Genomic DNA, 20,010 nt, shown 5'->3' on the forward strand with positions numbered 1-20,010 from the left:
CTTGCCTAGCATCAAAAGGCCAGCCAACATTGATCATGAATTTTGACACGCTTTGTACAGTATTAATTTATCTGAAACTCAGAATTACATTTGAATCTTGGCTACATATGCATGAGTTTTCAAATTTGAGAGAAAATGTCTCTTTAAACAAGAACAACAAAAAGCTACCAGAGGATACAAGTGTTACCCTGGCCTTTGTGTGCCTGGTAAAGCAATTCATCTTGTTTCATCCTTTGCAGTATACAGATAAAGAAAAATAAAATCATCACACTGAAAACAAAAGCTCTCCAGTGTCTCCAATGCATCAGCCAAATCAGTGTGTCTGACCTTTTCTTAAGACTTCAACCATCACAAGGAAACCAGTCGGGAAGGAGTCATGTGCCGGAGGAGTAGTTAAAGGGCAGGAGAATTCACTGGTGTGAGAAGGGATTAGTGAGAGCTGGAAGAGAGGACCAGCCCCTCCCAGTGTGGGTGATCCCCTTTGGGATTTACTGTCTGGCAGAAACCTACATACAGTTAGTAGCTGGCATCAGGGGCAAGCAGACATTCAACACTGGCTCTGAAGGAGGTCGGCAGAGAAATCTTCCTGGAGTTGAAGGTACTGTTGAGCAGCTCTGTTGGGGGTGTACTGTGGCCAAAGCTCTCTGAGGCTGAAGGAGATTTGTTTGCTATAAGCCTGTTCCCAGTTCCCCTTTCATATCCATGGTTAAATGTTACTGTGGTAGCCACCTGCTAGTGGGTGCTTTTGGTTTTAGAATAGACTTATTTTCTTTTAAAATTATGTGTATGCATATAGATATGTGCAAATAAAAGCAGGTGCCCATAAAGGACAGAGGTGAATACCTGGACCTTTAGTTACAAGAAGCTGTGAGCCACCTGATGTGGGTACAAGGCAGTGAACTCAGTTCCTCGGCAAAATTAGTATATGCTCTTAACCAGTGAGCCATCTCTCCAACCCAAGAATAGTATTCTTATGAATAGAAGTTTTAAATAAGAAAACTCAAGTATAAGGAGTGGGGATTCAGTGATCTAGGTATTATGCCTGCCAGATACTTAAATGTGAATAAATGTTTTTATTTTTGTTTAGAAGTGTCATTTCTGGAGTGGGTTAGAAGAGTATGCAAAAGAACTTTTGTGGGGGCTGGAGAGTTGGCTCAGAGGTTAAAATCACTGACTATTCTTCCAGACCACTCAAATTCACTTCTCAGCAACCACATGGTAGCTCACAACCATCTATAATGTGGTCTGATGCCTCTTCTGGTGTGCAGGTGTACATGCAGGCAGAGCACTGTATACATAATAATAAATAAATACATCTTTTTTTAAAAAAGAACTTTTGTGACTCTGTTTTGCTTTTATCTTTTTCCCCTCAAGCTAGATTTTGATCTGAGTACCCTGTCTCCTCCATACAAAAAGCAGCATACTAGACCTGCATCCCGCACTGTTGCTTCTAGAAGAATGAGATCTTACACAGTCCTCCTGCTACCCTCCATCTTCTCTTCCTTAATGCTGTTTCGTCAAGTCTGGGCTCAGTTTCCACGAGAATGTGCCACCATTGAAGCTCTGAGAAGTCGGGTATGTTGCCCAGACCTGTTCCCATCCTCTGGACCCGGGACTGACCGCTGTGGCTCATCATCAGGAAGGGGCAGGTGTGAGGCTGTGACTGCAGACTCCAGACCCCATAGCCGCCATTATCCCCACGATGGCAAAGATGACCGAGAACGCTGGCCTCTGAAGTTCTTCAATAGGACGTGTCAGTGCAATGGTAATTTCTCAGGACACAACTGTGGGACCTGCCGTCCTGGATGGAGAGGAGCTGCATGCAACCAGAAAATTCTCACAGGTGAGTGGACAGATGAGGGAGGACGTTTCTCTGAGTTAAACTTGAGGCTATACAACGAATCCTGAACCACTTAAGTCAGGAAACACCTGCAAATCACAGAGCTCAACACTCTTTCCCCAGGTGAGCAAACTGAAGCTTAGGAAATTGAAAACATTTGTCTGGTTTGAGACTGAAACTCATACCTTTTAACTAACAGAATTTCCATAAGTCTGGAGAGATGGCTTTGTGAGAAGTCAGACCACTTGCAGGCTCAGCAGTACCTGACTTCAGGTCCCCAGCACCCACTTAAGGAAACTTGGTGGCCACATCTGACTGTAATGTCAGTACTGAGGGTTGGAGACAGGTGATTCTCTGGAGTTTTGAAGATCATGGGTCTATCCAAAAAGTGATGAACTCCTTTGAGAAAACCTGTCTCAAGAAAATGATGTAGAGTGACAGAGGACAGCTGACACCCTCCTCTGGTCTTCACACACATGCATATTTCCCCTCGACACACACAGTATTTCCTTCAAAAAATACCTAAGCAACCACTATATATTAGGAAGTGATTTTTATGACTAGAAGTGTTTTTGCTAATCTTTGTGCGTTAGACTCAGAAAGGCCAAACTCTTGGATCCGGACCTTTAGCAAGCATGCAATTCCCTTTGAGATCTTGCTAGTTCTAACAAGATAGCATTCCTCTCCAAGCAGCCCTGGTGACCCACAATTCCTCAATGTGGTGGGAATTCTTGCATTTTAGATGAAGGAGCTGCTGTGGAGTATTAAACAGTAACAGCAGCAGCACTTGCTTGTTTTCCATGTGTCACACACTGACCAAGGGTTTCACAGATTATCTTCTGAGACTTTACTATCATACATGGCCTTGTGTGTGTGTGTGTGTGTGTGTGTGTGTGTGTGTGTGTGAATATGTGTATCTATGTGTGTGCATGTGTGTATATGCATGAATGGGTATGATTATGTGTGTGTTTGTGTGCATATGTGCATACATATGTGTACATGTTTGTGTGCATGTGTGTGATTGTGTGTATGTGTGTATGTTTGATAGGTGTGTGTATGCGTGTATGTATGTGTATATGTGCATAAAAGTGTGTGTTCATGTGTGTGCATACATATGTGTGTGTATGTCCTCTCTAGTCTTTATGTCTTTGTAAAGTAATTCTTTTGATCCAAGTATCATATATATATATATATATATATATATATATATATATATATATAAATTGAGCTTAAGAAAATATCCCAAAAGTCAGAAAGATCTCTTTTATAACAACTATACTGTGCTCATCTGCCTTGTTTTTCTAAGGTTTATATTGTATAAAAAGGAAAAAACAAAAAATCCTCTGGTGGTAGGGCATGACGTTAATCCCAGATGTCAGGTGACAGAGGCAGGAGGATCTCTGAATTCAATGCCAGACTTGTCTACAGAGTGAGTTCTGGGACAGCCAGGGCTAAACAGGAAATCATATCTTGAAAACCAAAAAAACAAAGAAGTAGAAAAAAAGTAATGCCAATAATGAACAGAAATATCACAATGTCACAGAACCATAAATCTGCATGTACTATTAAAGAAAGCCTTTAGAAACATGAGAGTAAATTGCTGCAAAAAAGAAGAAAAGGGAAACAGATCAATATAAACACAGATTTAATTAAAGGTATTCTTAATAACATACAGATTGGGTATCCATAATCCAAAATTCCCATATTCTCCAAACTTTGACGTGTAGAACCCCAACATGGTATCAGAAGTGGGAAACTCCATACTGCTAATTTTTGGCAGAAGGTGGGGTATGGTGGTGGTGGTGGTGGTGGTGGTTGGTTGGTTGGTTTTTCAAGACAGGGTTTCTCTGTGTAGTCCTGGCTGTCCTGGACTCACTTTGTAGACCAGGCTGGCCTCGAACTCACAGCGATCCACCCACCTCTGCCTCCCTGAGTGCTGGGAATAAAGGCTATATTAATGTTTGTTTTAAGCAGAAAATAATGAAACTGTGTTTGAAGCTGTCTTCAGTCTATGTGTGTAATGAGGAGTATATGAAACAAATGGATTTTACATTTAGCTTTGGACCCAGTCCTTAAAGTATAATGTATAAGTAAATATTTCAAAATAAACTCTAAAACATATCTGGTCCCAAGCATCTTGGAAATGATATTTAACCAGGTAAATAATTTGTAAAATATTTGAACAGGTGCACAAATGGCCATGAATGGGTACAGGACGTGTAGCACGCTGTAACATGACTCTGCTAATAGTCATGTCTCAATCTTTTCATCCTTAAAGTCAGAAGAAATCTTCTCAACTTAAGTACAGAAGAAAAGAGGCACTTTGTTGGGGCCTTGGATATGGCAAAGCGCACAACTCACCCTCAATTTGTCATTGCCACAAGGCGGTCAGAAGACATACTGGGACCAGATGGCAACACACCACAATTCGAGAACATTTCCATTTACAACTACTTTGTTTGGACACACTATTATTCGGTCAAAAAAACGTTCCTTGGGGCAGGACAGGAAAGCTTTGGTGATATAGATTTCTCTCATGAAGGCCCAGCTTTTCTCACATGGCACAGGTACCATCTGCTGCAGCTGGAGAGAGACATGCAGGTAAGCTTACCCTTTGTTTTTAGGTCCTGACATCTAAGGCCCTGTAACTCACATTGTACTGAATGGCAAGAGTAAAGCCATGACAAAGCAATCACATTAACAGAGTACTTTTAACTTTCAGGTGAGATCCTTCCCATACTGATTACTCACTAATTCATCAGTATTGGCCTGTTGTGCAGTGAAACAAAAGTAATGTTAATAATGGGGAAGGAGAATGGAGGTCCTGTTTGGGCAGGAGTTTTCTATTTGATAACCAGACCAAAATGATTTACGAAACAAAAGAAATCTTATGTTCCAGGTCTTCTTCTGTGGAATTTAAGCAGTTGCCACCTCCTGGGGATTTGTGTACATAATGGCTCACTCTTCCATCCATTTGTAACCCCCCTCAAAACAGGTGATGGTTCTAGAACCTAAACCCTTTTTTCCTCACTAAACTATATTAGACCCCCTATCATTTTAGGGCTTACAGAAGAGCCCCCCCCCAGCAAAAGCATCACATAGCAGTAAATAAATGATGGATATGTTCAATTTCTTGGAAGTAGTAATCATTTCACTGTATGTAAGTATATATATTTACATATGTACATGTGTATATTCGTGTGTGTACGTGTGTATGTTCACACGTATACATTCATATATATCAAAACATAATTTTCTATAATATATATATATATAATTTACACAAGGACCTCAAAATGACATATCTTTATAAATGAATTTTCATTTGAAAACTAGATTTTTGAAAGGGAGTTTAAAGTAGACCTCAGGGCCCAGGGGTCCCGCTCAAACTAAGGCACCAGCCAAGGACAATACAGGAGGTAAACTTTAAACCCCTTCCCAGATCTAGCCAATGGTCAGAATATTCTCCACAGTTGAGTGGAGAGTGTGATACGACTTTCTCACATACTCTGGTGCCTCACATTTGACCATGTCCCCTGGAGGGGGAGACCTGGTGGCACTCAGAGGAAGGACAGCAAGTAGCCAAGAAGAGACTTGATACCCTATGAGAATATATAGGGGGACGTAATCCCCCTCAGGAACAGTCATAGGGGAGGGGAATAATGGGAAAATGGGGGGGGGGAGGAATGGGAGGATACAAGGGATGGGATAAACATTGAGATGTAACAAGAATAAATTAATAAAAAAAAAAAGAGAAAAAAAAAATAAAACATTTGGATTTTTAAAATTCCAGCTTATCTCAAAACAAAAAAAAAAAAAAAAAAATAAAAAAATAAAGTAGACCTCAACTCAAGCACAGAAAATTCAAGATTTTTTGTTTGGTTTTTGTTTTGTTTGGTAGTATAAGGATCTTACTGTCTTTTCACTAATAAAACTGCTTTTTGGGAAAAATATTGCTATTCAAGAGTGAACAGTTTAGGGGTTATGAATTTAGCTCAATGACAAAGCACTTGCCTAGTAAGCACAAGGCTCTAGGTCCAATCCCCAGATCAATTTTTGTGTTTATTTGTTTCTTTTTCTGGTTGTCTCTTTTGTTTCATTTTTGTTTTCAGGACAGGTTTCTCTGTGTAGCCCTTGGAACTTGCTCTGTAGACCAGGCCTTGAACTCAGAGATCTGCCTGCATCTGCCTTCCAAGTGCTGGGATTAAAGGTGTGTGCCACGACTTCCCAGCTAAAAGTATTTATTGTTGGACTCAACGATTAAGTCTATAAACTAAACTTGCTTCCTCTATGAATCATGAATCTTTATCACAAAGTTAAAGTCTTAAAATTAACTAAAATTAACTAAAGACAAATCAAACAAACAAACAAAATCTGTTCCGACTTTTTTGCTTTCGAGGTGCTGGCCTAGCCTCTCATGGGAAAGCTGTGGTTAGAAGAAATCAAACTGGAGCGCTGCAACACAGAGTAATATAGTTGACAGGAGTCTGTCCACACGCATTTCAGGGGTGATGAAATGAGTCCATCTAGTCTGCTCAGCATGATCTTTTAAAGCTCTGATTACAAGAAAGACATGTAATAGATTATAAGTAGAAAAATCTGTCATCTGTAGCTGACTCTAGATCCTCATTCTCTCAAGGCATTTTCCCAATGGCACACCAAAATGAAAGGGCAGGTGGAAAGTGTCTAAAAGCCTCAGCTCTGCCAGTGCAACTTCCACCTTGATGGCTTCCATTTTCTAGGCCAGAGAACAAGGTGTTATCATATTCCACTCTAGGAGTGACATGCAGCACTATTAGAATGTGGCCAAGTGCCACCAACCCAGCCACAGTTGGTCTTGATTCGTAATGAGCCCTTGGAAGTTGTCACTAATTTTTGGGAAGAACACTGACAGTTTTTGTATGCATAATATAAACCTTGGAGATCAATAACTAGAAATGCCTTGAAAAGCTTTGACTCTCTAAAACACCCAAGGATAAGGAGATGCCTGCAAAAGGGAGCTACAGTAAAAGAGCAGAAACTCACCAGGTGCTTGAAAGACAGGGAAGGCAAAAACAGCTCCACAGTAAATCTCCCCCCTCTGCAAGTAACTCCCCAAGGGCCAAAGAAAGGCAAATGAGGGAAGCAGGACTTGTAAGGAATCCAATAAAATAAGGATGTGCCCTTGGTTTGAAGCATTTTTAAAAAGTGTGAGATGGTTTCGAAGTAGAAACTAGGTCATTTATCTTAAGAACAAAAGGCACAAAATTCATTCTGCTACTGTTTAGCATTTTGGCTGCAAGCTTCAGGTGGATGCCTGTCTTCCTAGTTCAGCATTTTAGTGTAGATCTCTGAACAAAACTTTAGAGCTGTGCAAATAGAGTCTGTGTGACACAAAAAGCATGAGGGTCTGTCAGCACACCAGGATCTACCTAACTAAAGTCATTCAGAACACATTAAAAGCAAAACCCCAAAAGTTACTATGCCACAAATCCTTTCAAAACTGAGGTCACGGGCTGCCAAGAGTTCATGGTGCCTCAGTTAAAAATAGGAAAATGGAAGAGATAGAAACATCAAGAATTTTCCATATAACCAATAGAAACACAATTATCTGCCAATAATGAAAACAACATTTCCCCTCAAATTATTTGTAGAAGTTTCTGCATGAAAATGAACTCCATTGCTTCTTCAGCCTATATGACCCCTCCAACTAAATTCCAAAGTGTGTTCAATAAGGTCTTTGACTTCTCTGACATCCCAGACTTTACCACTTGTTCCTTATGTAGAGAGAGCTAAAGGAAAAGGGCACCAGAGCCATGCAAACCAAGAGACAGGATGTAAGTAGAAGCAGGGACCATTAATGGATTTCTGTTATCTAGGAGATGCTGCAGGAGCCTTCTTTCTCCCTCCCTTACTGGAATTTTGCAACCGGGAGAAATGTCTGTGATGTTTGCACCGATGACTTGATGGGATCCCGAAGCAACTTCGATTCCACTCTTATAAGCCCCAACTCTGTCTTTTCTCAATGGAGAGTGGTCTGCGAGTCCTTAGAAGAATACGACACCCTGGGAACACTTTGCAACAGTAAGACATAAATGACAGTTACTATAGTCACAATTCTTTATTAGATAAAGACATGCTGCCTGGAAGATCCTTCTTCAGAATGAAATCTGCGATCAGTTTTTAGCGAATCAGTACAGGTGCACATCGAGCCCCCAGGAGACTCAAGGCAGTCTACAAGGTGCTCCAGGGAAACACACAGTACCTGTGTATTTTATTCATTTTTTCCCCAGAAATTTGGTCAGTACATTTCCAACTTTATTTTCTAAAAGCCTAATATAGATTAATCCTCTTAATACACTCAGAACTGCTTAGCAGTCATATGTCTTGGGGTGGAATTTCACAGGAAATGTCTCCCAAGAAAATCTTAAATGTGCAAAAATTCATTGAGAGTGCTCCAGGAGAAGGACAAGAGGGAGGGAAGCAGAGAAGGAAAATTCCATGTTTGTTCAGTCAGAGAACTAAAGTGCAAAAGGGCTACCTTCGTAGCAATGAGCTTCACAATAGGAAGATATAGTAACAGCGATGCCGGCAGACTCAGTGCTCTAAGCTCTCCTAAGGAGAGTGGACATGTCTGGCCATTATGCCTCTGCCCCAGAACATGTCTGATTTCCACTGGTCTGTTCAGGAACTTTTCATTTTCTGCCATGAAACATAGTTACCCTCCCTGAACTGCTAACATAGTCTTAATTGTTGAAGTTCTCTACTGTTTCTTGTTTTTCTTCTTCAGGCACTTCTAGATATTTTAAATAATTGATTTTCCACATAAAATCAGAGCTGTAATTTATTATTATATGTATGATCTATTACTGGGCTTGTATTTATGCACCAACTTTTGTATTGCTTTGGAAGCTTGAAGAGAGAGTAGTTTAATTATATCAAAGGAATTAAGTTCATTTTCTCACCATTAGAAAAGCATTTAGCTTTGTTTTAATATATGAACTACGATAACACATGGAAGTTTCCTATAGAAGTCTAACACCTGAGCAGTTGGTTCCACCTTGTGACGGAGGAATGAAATTGAAGGTCAGGGTTGTCTCCATGTACTAACTCACTCATCTCTCTCACCAAGCTGTTATATTTAGGGCTGGGGAGTTTTACTAACTCACTCATCTCTCTCACCAAGCTGTTATATTTAGGGCTGGGGAGTTTTACACATTTTCTAGCCGTACTGATGATTAGACATAACTGCCCGTGCATGTGTGCATGTATGTTGATGATTATGAGTGAGTGTGCAAATACACATGTGGATATGTGTGTGTGTGTAAGCCACAGGAAACCTTCAGTTGTCATTCTTTTGGCTTTGTCTACCTGTTTTATTTTATTTTTGAGATAGTGTCTTATTGTACACTTCTCTCTGGTCAGGACTCACTATGTAGCTCAGGCTGGCTTCTAACTCATAGAGATTCAACTGCCAAAGTATTGATGTAGCTCAAGTGCTGGGAATAACACCAGGCTCCAGGCTCTAGTGACCATTTTTTTTTTGGTGGGGGGAGGGGCAATGTTTCTTACCACCCCAGAGTTTATCAATGGCTCACTACTAAGCCTGGGTCTCTACCTGCCCCCACCTTCTTAATTCTGAAATTGCAAATGTGCTCTAAGTACTTCATTTTCTTCTCTGTGGGGTCAAATTGAGGTCTCAAGCACTTGGCTTTTCACAAGCTATCTTCCCAGCTTAGAAAGAATCATTTTAAAAGAGTAATTGAAAATATGACATAAGAGAAAAAAATAAAAGAAGTATTTTTATTTTGTCATAGATTTAATTTAACAGGCATCACAAATGCATGGGAAGTTGAAAAGTACTTATTCTAGGTTTAACACAATTTAATATTGTCCACTGTGACAATTCAAGATGTAAGAAGCTAGCATTGTATTTATTGAACATGATAAAGCTGGAAAGACGGCTCTGCAAGTAAATGCTCATGTTGTCAAGACTGACCTGAATTCAGTTCCTAGGACCCACATGGTTGTCCTCTGACTTCTATATGTGCGCACACACACACACACATGCACACGCATGTAATTTTGTTCGTTTCTTTGTTTGTGTGTTTGTTTGTTTCAAGACAAGGCTTTTCTGTGTAGCCCTGGCTGTCCTGAAATTCTTTCTGTAGACCAGGCCAAGCTAGAATTCACATAGAAACACCTGCCTCTGAGTCCCGAGTACTGGGATTAAAAGCATGCACCGCCACTGCCCAGAACACATACCTAATTTTTAAAATCAGACGTTGTAAAGAATAAAGAAAAACAGCCTAGATCAATCACATCATATGTCTCATAAAGTATGAGATTCTGTGTCTTGTTCAGTTCTCATGGAAATTATTTCTTTTATCTACTTGCCTGAGAAGATTTTATTGGTTTCTCCAGTTGCCTTGATATCTTCTTAAGGAACTGATGCATGCATGGCCTCAGAACACTCTTTCTTAGAGATTTCATACTTACATTGTTACTTACTTGTTTCACTAAATTTATTGAGTGGGAAAAGTGAGTTAGTATCACCTGCCGTTCTGTCAACCCTCATAACAGAGCTACAATTCAGTACATGAAGTGCACTGGTTCTTTCTCCGCAGGATTTCCCAAACCTATTTTCTCTCACACATTCTGAACTTCCCACTCATTCTGATGTGGAAATTTTACTGGACTATAAGTCATGGGATGCTAGTGGCTGATGTGGCAGTGGTAGTCCAGGTGCAAACTAATTTCCAAAACCACTGAGATAAAACTAAAGCGACTCGAGCTGTGTGTGGTGGTGCACTCCTATAATCCCAGCTCTCGGGAGGCAGAGGCAGGTGGATCTCTGTGAGTTCGAGGCCAGCCTGGTCTACAAAGTGAGTCCAGGACAGCCAAGGCTACACAGAGAAACCCTGTCCTGAAAAACAAACAACAACAACAATAATTTAAAAAAAAAAAAACTAAAATGACCCAGCTGGTATTTTGGCTACCCAAAGTCTTGACTTCTTTTATTACCCAAAGTCTCAAACACAAAACTCCATGAAGATAAACTAGGGTGCAGTTGCTGGTAACCAAAGTAGACAGAATTTTTCTTCATGGGACTTACTGAGAATTCCCCAGACAGTAATCCCCAAAATACCAGCTTAAAGTCAGACTTGAGATCTAGTGATGCCTGAAGGTTTTTTAGGATAATCCACATACCCAAAATGTACATGGACAATGCATTCCTAATACCGGTCTATGTTTCATTGCTATGCTATTTAGTGGTTGTTATGTCAATGTGGCAGATAAGGCAACTTTGTGCTAAGAATTCAGTATAGGATATTTGAAAATGAAAACAAGCTGAAGCTGCGGTATTGTCCCTTGCCAATGGGTCATTTGCCTTGTCCCTGTGGAGCACTTATGAGTCTATCAATCACCACAGAATGCTCATGAAAAGTGATCCCAAGGATTCTTACCCTGCCCCATTTACCTGAGGCTCCAGTCTTCTTAATGAAGAAGCATGACCTTCTGAGCTCGGTATCTGATTTCTCCACAATATGGCTCTGGTATACTTCCCAGCATGCTGACAGTGGGCTCTGATCCTCACAAGCTCTTCCCCCAAAGAAATGGCTTTTTACAGCAACAGGAAAGTATGCAGCAACTCCTTGTCACCAAGAAAACACCAGGCACTGTGCCAGGGATGGTGAGAGAGTTCATGTCCTTGTGAGACAAACAGAAGGAAGCTTATGATTGTGTGCTACTGGCCCTGTCTAGACTAAACTCCTTGCAAAATCTCTCTGACTTTACTACAGAAATTCTTCCCCAGTCATTTCAGTCATTTTGAGTTCCTTATAAGCTTATTCCTTATTTTCTCTCTCTCTTTCTCTCTCTCTCTCTCTCTCTCTCTCTCTCTCTCTCTCTCTCTCTCTCTCTCTCTCTCTCTTTTCTCTCCCCCACTACCGCTCACTGCCTCCCTCCTTCTCTCTCTTCACATTTTCTTCCCTCCCTTAAGGCATCTACACCACCCTTCAAAAGATTTAATGGTGACATTAATTGACTTTTAAAAATGAAAAACACTTTTTATTGAAATATGCACCGTATTCCAAGGAAATTTGAGGGTATTTTTTTCTTATCATTCTGAAGAGTTGTAACAGATGGCATTTGGGTAAGATTTTTTTATGTGTGTGAAATATATATTTTTGTTTGTATTTAATTTATAAGATTATTTTTAACAAAAATTAAGTTTCTCATGTTCTTACGTTCTTGTGATAAATCTTGTTTCAACCTAGCAGCACTGAGACCCATGTCTTTCCGTGTGATTATTTTTTCCTTCCAACGTTTTTTTAAATATATCCTTCATGGAAGTAGGGCAACACAATTTAGATGCTTTTCACAGTAAGCATGTCTTTTCCTATTTCTTCCATAAGGATCTGTTTTTCAGTGTTTTCACTGCATATCAGAGAGCAACACTCAGACCTGTAGACATTCTTTAACTGTGTGCATGCCTTTCCTCCCTAGGCACTGAGGGTGGGCCAATCAGGAGAAACCCAGCTGGAAATGTCGGGAGACCAGCAGTACAGCATCTTCCTGCACCACAGGATGTCACTCAGTGCTTGGAGGTCCGTGTGTTTGACACACCTCCCTTTTATTCCAATTCTACAAACAGTTTTCGAAACACAGTGGAAGGCAAGTAAACAAAATTCGTGTTTTGAATTAATCTAGTTAGGAGAGTATTGGAGTGTCTCAAATTAGATGGTTTTGAAAAGACTTTAAATGTCACATTGATCACGTGGGTTCAAGGAAACTGGCTGTTGATTTTGATTCAGTCGCAAATTCCAGTTCAAAACTAAGGGAAGTATCAGACTCCATTAGATTCTCAGAGAAAAAGCCAGGGGAAATTATCAGTCAAACCACTTAAATAGCTAGAGATTCTTTAGCATAGTGCCTGGCAGTTGTCAGGCCAGCATGTGTAATAATGTCATGCTGTAGCACTGACAGGTGACTTTCATAGTTATAAAGTTGTTCCTCTAAAAAGGTAAGATTAACAATTCTTTTAAGTCCCAATTACTTGAAAGTATGTGAAGTCTGTTTGGGGTACTTTTATTTAGGTTTCAACACTTTCTAACAAATCTATGAAAAATACAAACAAGTATCTACTGAGTTTTAGCTTTACACTCTTCATTTTATAACAGTAAAAGTATAGTTAGAATACATGCAATGACTTTTCTAAGATAGCCAGTAATAATATTCAAATTTCTAAAAGAATACAACTATGTCTAACTTAATTTTAAACTTGTTAATACTGAACTTGCCCTTGAGTTCTGGAGTCATGCTTGTTAGGTGGGTGCGCCAATGCCCTTCCAACAGAAAAGAAGCTTGCTCTTTGATCTGAGATATGAAAGATGTAAATCCAGTTGTTACTTTTAATATTGTGCTCTTTAACTATCAAAATTGTATATGCTCCTTATGTTTATTTAAATGTATTAACTCACTGACAGAATTGATGCAATATTTAGTACATATAGATACTAAACTGGAATCTATAAAGCTAAAGTATTGATTTTTTAAAGCAGTGTACTGACCATATTTCTTGAGTTAAAAATTTGGAGGAAATTCATAAAGTGAATTAATGAGTAAGTGAATAACTGACTGACTGACTGACTGAGTGAATTTATATACATAGCAGTCCAACTCAATCAGACACACGTAACTCTATCCTAACCACAAGCCCTCCAACTGCTTTCTGACCTATTTGGCATTTATTCTCATCTGCCTAAATATGTAGAGACACTATAAATATTCTCTAAATATTTTACAGTAATCTTTCCAGATGTTTAAAACTGTACAAAAGGTGTAGGAAATGATGACATTTTAGCATCTTCACAAAATCCATTTTTTGAAAACATGATGGCAGTCATTGAAAAGGAGGGTAGTAGGAGAGCTTCCAGGACAGTGACAGCATTGTTCCCAGGGGTGGCAGCAGTAACTGGAGGATTTCCACTGTCTGCCTCCATGCAGAACAACCTGTGCATCGTCAAAAGTCGGCATTCATACATTCTGACTGTTATCCTTTACAGGTTATTATTGTTGACCTAGAAGCTACATTTGGAATGCCGCACTTCTGGCTCAGCACTAACCTACTTCTGAGTCTAGCAAGCGAATGTCATCAGCCATTGCTTCAGAGAGGCAACGCTATTGTACTGAAGCAATTTTTAACCTGGCGAGCTTTGAAAAAAAGGTGTTTTCTAATATAATCACTGCTGTTGACAATCAATGTTTTCTCCTATTTTCATCCTTACTTTTAAATATAGGTTACAATGACCCCACAGGGAAATACGACCCTACTGTTCGAAGCCTTCACAACCTGGCGCACCTCTTCCTGAACGGAACTGGAGGACAAACCCATCTGTCTGCCAACGATCCTATTTTCGTCCTCCTGCATACTTTCACTGATGCCGTCTTTGATGAATGGCTAAGGAGGTATAATGCTGGTGAGACGATTTCATATGCTTTTTGCAGGCTTTGCAAAGGGATTATTCTGAAGGTGTGGTTATCAATTTAAGCTAGCCCTTGAAGCGCATAAAATATGCTCCAAAATAAAGGTGCTGTAGCTCTCCCATGCATCCACTGCCAAACACTGAAACCACTTTGAAAACTGCAGACATCTCTCAGTACAGTTACCATTAAGATGACACTACCGGCATTTTTGTCATGAAAAGATGACTAACATGTATTCCCGGGTTTTCTTACTCATATTTTTCCACAAACGTTCTCATTGCTTTTTAATATAAATGGAAAGATGTTGCAGATCTTTTCTTGGGTTTCACAAAAGACTAAACATGCCATATCCATAATCTGCAGTTCTGAGTTGTATTATTTTTATGGCCCTACAGAAATGGAAACTTACTCAACGTGAAAAAGGTAACCGTTTTTATATCACACCAGAGGAAATCTCTTTTAAGTTCACTTCAATGCATTCTTTAAAATATTATTTGAGAGACCTTATTTACTGCATTCCTACTCAGCTAAGTGAAGTGCATTGCTTTTCCAAGCCATGAAAGTACTTCCACTGGCTTAAACATGATAAATTTTCATACTTTGAAAATGGTCTGAATTGTAGTTGCTGTGCCTTTATCATGCACACGCAAGAGTGAAGGATGGCTCGCTATTGCTTCATCTACCCAGTGAGACCATTCACACTCCTTTGCGTGCAACAGAAACCTCTATTGCAACCCATTCTGACTATTCCAATGTATGTGGAGGTCAAAATATGTTATTCGGTCAAAAATCATTTAAGAAACAAGTTATTTGCCATATATGGTAGTGTCTATGGTTCTGGTACTCAGAAGTCTGAGGCAGAGGAGCTAGAGTTCTAGGCTAGCTTGTGCTTTAAAGGGAAGCATTATCTCAAAAAAGAAAAGTCAAACAGAAGTTCACTCATAAAAACTTTAACTGTTAATCTTTTATGAATTGGTATATACAGTTGGTATCCTGCTTTATATTTCATGTGTTCTTATATAGATAACAACAGACAGTGAATTAGTTAATTACAGCATTCATTTCTGTCTTAGACATTGTTCTATTGCTGTGAAGAAACACCATAATCCGGACAACTCTTATAGAAACACCATAATCTAAACAACTCTTAGAACAGAAAGCACTTGATTGGGTGCTTACTTAACAGTCAGAGGGTCCATTACCATAATGGTGGGACTCAGACAGGCCATGGTGCTGAAGCAGTAGTTGAGAGCTTACATGCAATGCATAGGCAGCAGGCAGAGAAAGAAAGACATTGGATTTGAAGTGGGCCTTGGAAACCTCAAAGCCCACCCCAGTAAAACACCTCTCCTATAAGGCCATACCTACTCCAACAAGACCATACCTACCAACCCTCCCAATCGTCATAATCATTCTCAAGCAGACCTACTCCCTGCTGACTAAGCATTCAGATATATGAGCCCATAAGGTGTCATTTTCATTCAAACCATCAGTTTCCTTAAAAAAAATAAATTAATATTTTTATGATTCAGTCTGGTCATAGTAATCTAGGTATTTCAGCTTCCCTAACTTTGCAACCATGCCTTCCACTCCTTAATCCATAGCTTTACTTCAAGCATTTGTTTTTAATAATTCCTGTAGTATTCAACCTAATAGTTGTAAAAACAAGATTGCCCTGTTTGCAATAATATAGAATTATATAAGATGTATTTAATAGGTTGGGAATTAACAACATTAGCTCTTGTTAAGTACAGGCTTTGGGGAACCAGTGAAAAATATTTAGATAATATCTGTGCAGCCATTACCAATCCTGTGAATGCTAGGCTTCTCAAAGGGAGTGAAAATTATTTCTTTTAGAAATTTCCAGAAGCTGTAAAATTCTAACTTTCATACTCTGTTTGAAAATAATTAATGTGTCTTCATAGAAATTTGTTAAAAGATTCTCCAGGTCTAATCTAAAGGCTGTCCTGAACCAGAAAGTTTGTGTTCTTTTCTTATTCTGCCCTGGCCTCCTCTGCTTCAGCTCTGTGTAGTTTAAGGAAGCTCAACTACAAAGAAGGCAGTGTAGGGTAGAGAAGGTCCATAAATAAACAGTAGTTAGCCTGTGGCATTTTTCTGATAAAATATGGTCTTACACTATAGAATGAGACAATGCTGAAAATTTTTCAAGAAAATGAAAACTGACCAATCAGCCACTTTCGCAAATTTTCCATTTATTTATTCCTAAGTGTCCATTGGGAAAAGATGTCATGAAGTAATGAGGTCAGCAAGAGTAAGAACTTGGAAAGAATCTTTAAAAAGTTCCACAGAGCAGAAGACGTTTTGAAAGAGTCTAGCAGCAGAGAGGATGGGGTTCGTTTTCCAAACTCTGTCAAGGGTCTTCACTATATTGAAGGCTGATGAATCAGAAGTGTAGAACTTTAAAATAAGAAGTCAGAATAAGAACATTAAAAAAGCTAAAGCAGGTTGCTGCCTTACAATATGATGCTGCACAATCACATTGTTGGACACAGTACAATACAGAACACATCCAGATGCTAATTTATGAGACTCAATGGGAAACTTTCACACGTTACCTATACTACAACAGGATGTGGGGCTTCGAGGACCAGAAATTGACTTCTTTGTTCAATGGACCAATACCTAGCATTAGTAGGCATGCAATACATTTGAACAAATATTTTATTTCCTGTAATGTATAATAAAACTAAAGTCACAGAAATAGAACATCTCCGTTTCTGTGTCTGACTTTTTCTCAAAGTAAATGAAGAATCATTCTTCCATGGTTCCTCCACAGATAACAAACCTCCCACAAAAGGAAATCCTAGGCCCTGGCTGGCCTCACATATTTCAGGTGTCCTGAAAGAAGCAGTTAATACCCCTCTGAGACACAGATCCAGCTCTGGTTTTACAGTATTTTGTTTGGTGTTAAATAGCACTCACATAAATACAGATTAACAAGAAAAAAAAAGGCTGCTTCTGACACAAAGAATCTATCCTTACTTTCATCCTTGATGACAAAAACCCACTAAAACAATTAATGCCTTTGGTTTAAATGGCTGTTTTAGATAGAAGGAAGAGAGAGAACAGGAAACAAATAGTGCTCTAGAAATCAGATTCAAATTTTAGGAACTTTTTGCTAATGGAAAACATGGGAATAAATTTAATACTGATTTCTCTACAAGTAAACTGGAAAAAATAGAAATATTAAGCAGATGTATTTGAGGTCAAGAACAATCATCTGTCAAGTTTGAATTACAGACTGTGATAGAGAAAGGGCAGGTTGGCTCTTCACTGACTGAAAAATATGTTTTGTAGATTTATATAAATTAGCTTGTGTAGTTTTATAACTAAGGAGCTGATGAGAGTCTTATATAGAAATGCAACTCAAGTTCTTTGACTTTAAACGTTCTATCAAGACAAGTGTCGGTGCCACATTCTCCCTGTTCGGCAGTGGCACTTGCCTTTTGCCTGTATTTGATGTAAACTATGAAAACGTTTTGCCTATGCTCCTTGCACATTAGCCACCTTCAGAACAACAACTCTGGTATCAACTTCCTGCCCACTAACAAATCACCTTTGGAATCTTTTAGATATTTCTACCTTCCCGTTGGAAAACGCTCCTATTGGCCATAACAGGCAATACAACATGGTACCATTCTGGCCTCCGGTGACTAACACAGAAATGTTTGTTACTGCTCCAGACAACCTGGGATATGCTTATGAAGTTCAATGGCCAGGTCAGTTTTGTCAGCTCATCTTCCTGGTCGTGTTCTCCAGAAGCAAACTTGTTATCTTAGAAGTAAGGTCCACAGCATCCTGAGGTTAGTGTGTTCTGTAGGATATAAAGCTTTCTCGTGGAGTCTTATGTATGAATAAAGGGGGGAAGTTATCACTTACTGAACATTCACTTCAACCCAGTATTGAAAGAGTTGTTCCGCACTCTGTCTTATTAATCTTCATGATCTTTGGAGACAAGCAGCTTATTTCTCATTTTTGCAAAGAAAGAAACTCAAAAATTAGAGATTAATTCTAACACCGGAAAGGTTGTGTTTCCAGTAAAAGAGAGTGTGAGTTTTAAACTTGGATGCCTGTAAGTGAAGAGGTAGTAAGATATTCAAAGCTGCTTTTCTGAGATTTTTAAAATTCAAGACTTTCAACTGTAAGTTTTCTGCAACAGAAGTAAAAGAATATAGTGAAAGATCATGGGATGTGGGACTTGAAAAGACTGGGCTTCAAAACCAGCAGTTCTTCCTATGGCCTCTCAATTCTTTAAGCTGTCATGTCTTTAACTTTAGAATTACAATACATTGATCTCTATATGGCTCATTCATGGAAGAAATTAAGGAGTACCTTCAAGACAGCAGGTGCTAAGCTCAGGCCATATGGCCAACAAAAACTAAATTTGGGGTCCTGCCTAGAGTGCTTTGAACAGTGCCTAAATGTGAGCTGTCCATGTTGGGCGATAATTATTTTAATATTCATTTTACTCTTATCTTTTTCAAATAGGTCAGGAGTTTACTATGCCTGAACTCATTACCATTGCTGTAGTGGCTGCACTGTTACTCGTAGCTGTCATTTTTGTGGGTGCTTCTTGTCTGATCCGTTCTAGACGCACCAAGAATGAAGCCAGCCAGCCTCTCCTCACTGATCACTATCAACGCTATGCTGAGGAATATGAGGAGCTCCCAAATCCTAATCAGTCCAGGGTCTGACAGCTGCCTGCTTGCCCACTAATGCATTTGGATGGGAAGCAACCTGATTGAAACACAGTTGTCAACCATACTCTTTTTGCTCCCTCCCTTTCTCTCTTATAGAAACGTATGTTGGAATTGAAGCATTATTTTTCAGTGATGAGAACTCAGAATCTTTTCAATGGGTTCTAATTATTAGTTCTATTTAAGATGGAATAGTGTACCAGCTCCGTGGCATCTAAGAGGAGACTGTGACAAGCTTTGTGCTGTTCTACAGATTGCCTGTGTGGTATGAATAAGCAATGTAGGAAAATAATTTGATGTAAAAATCTCTACTTCAAATATATGAGTGTCCATTCTTACATGGGAACATGTATACACATTGCTATTATGGATACTGGTTAACAGATATAAAGGCAGCCATGTAGATTAGTTAAAATGAATTTCCTGACATTGTAAACAAATAGGATCTTGATTAGCTTTCTGAAACTGGTCTTATTTTGGTGTCAGCATGTATTATTTGGGCTCAGGTACAAGGCCACAACAACGTCACAATCCTTGTAACCCTCTGTAAAGATGAAAGCCTCACTTTGCTGGAACACAGCTGCTACTGCCTGTTCTCCACTCTGCTCCCGAGCTTAGTTTTCTGGACAGGAAGCTGCCTGTGACACAGTTCACCTCCTAAATCTAGTGTCTAATAGGTCTGCAGAGAAGGTGTAAGTCAAAGGACATGGGGTTCCATGGATAGGATCAAACACATTGTGTTTCACTTCAACAGCATTATTTCACCACTTATCGGCCTTCTGTGTACTTTAAAATAAATACAATTGAATCTTGTTTCATTGGTTTCGGTTGTTTTCTTTTTTCCTTCTATCTTTTTATCTTTTTTTTTTTTTTTCCCTTTAACAGCGAAGTCTAATTCTGTTGTCCCAGATGCCTGTAACTTTCAATCTAGACCAGGCTGGCCTAAAATTTATGGAGATCCACCTGCCTCTGTCTCTCCCAATG

At 39.3% G+C, this 20,010-nt stretch overlaps 1 protein-coding gene across 1 annotated transcript; it reads left to right on the forward strand.

The window, feature by feature from the left end:
• The first annotated feature begins 1,399 nt into the window (after positions 1-1,399).
• On the forward strand, positions 1,400-19,516 carry Tyrp1 (tyrosinase related protein 1). The gene is made up of 8 exons (XM_051166530.1): positions 1,400-1,843; positions 3,271-3,273; positions 4,119-4,441; positions 7,699-7,903; positions 12,329-12,496; positions 14,122-14,301; positions 17,902-18,048; positions 18,818-19,516. Exons 1-8 carry the CDS (start codon positions 1,459-1,461, stop codon positions 19,021-19,023), a joined length of 1,617 nt encoding a protein of 538 aa, XP_051022487.1. The 5' UTR covers positions 1,400-1,458; the 3' UTR covers positions 19,024-19,516.
• The last annotated feature ends 494 nt before the right edge of the window (positions 19,517-20,010 follow it).

Source organism: Acomys russatus, chromosome 2 (genome assembly GCF_903995435.1).
Source record: "Acomys russatus chromosome 2, mAcoRus1.1, whole genome shotgun sequence".
NCBI classification, from domain to species: domain Eukaryota; kingdom Metazoa; phylum Chordata; class Mammalia; order Rodentia; family Muridae; genus Acomys; species Acomys russatus.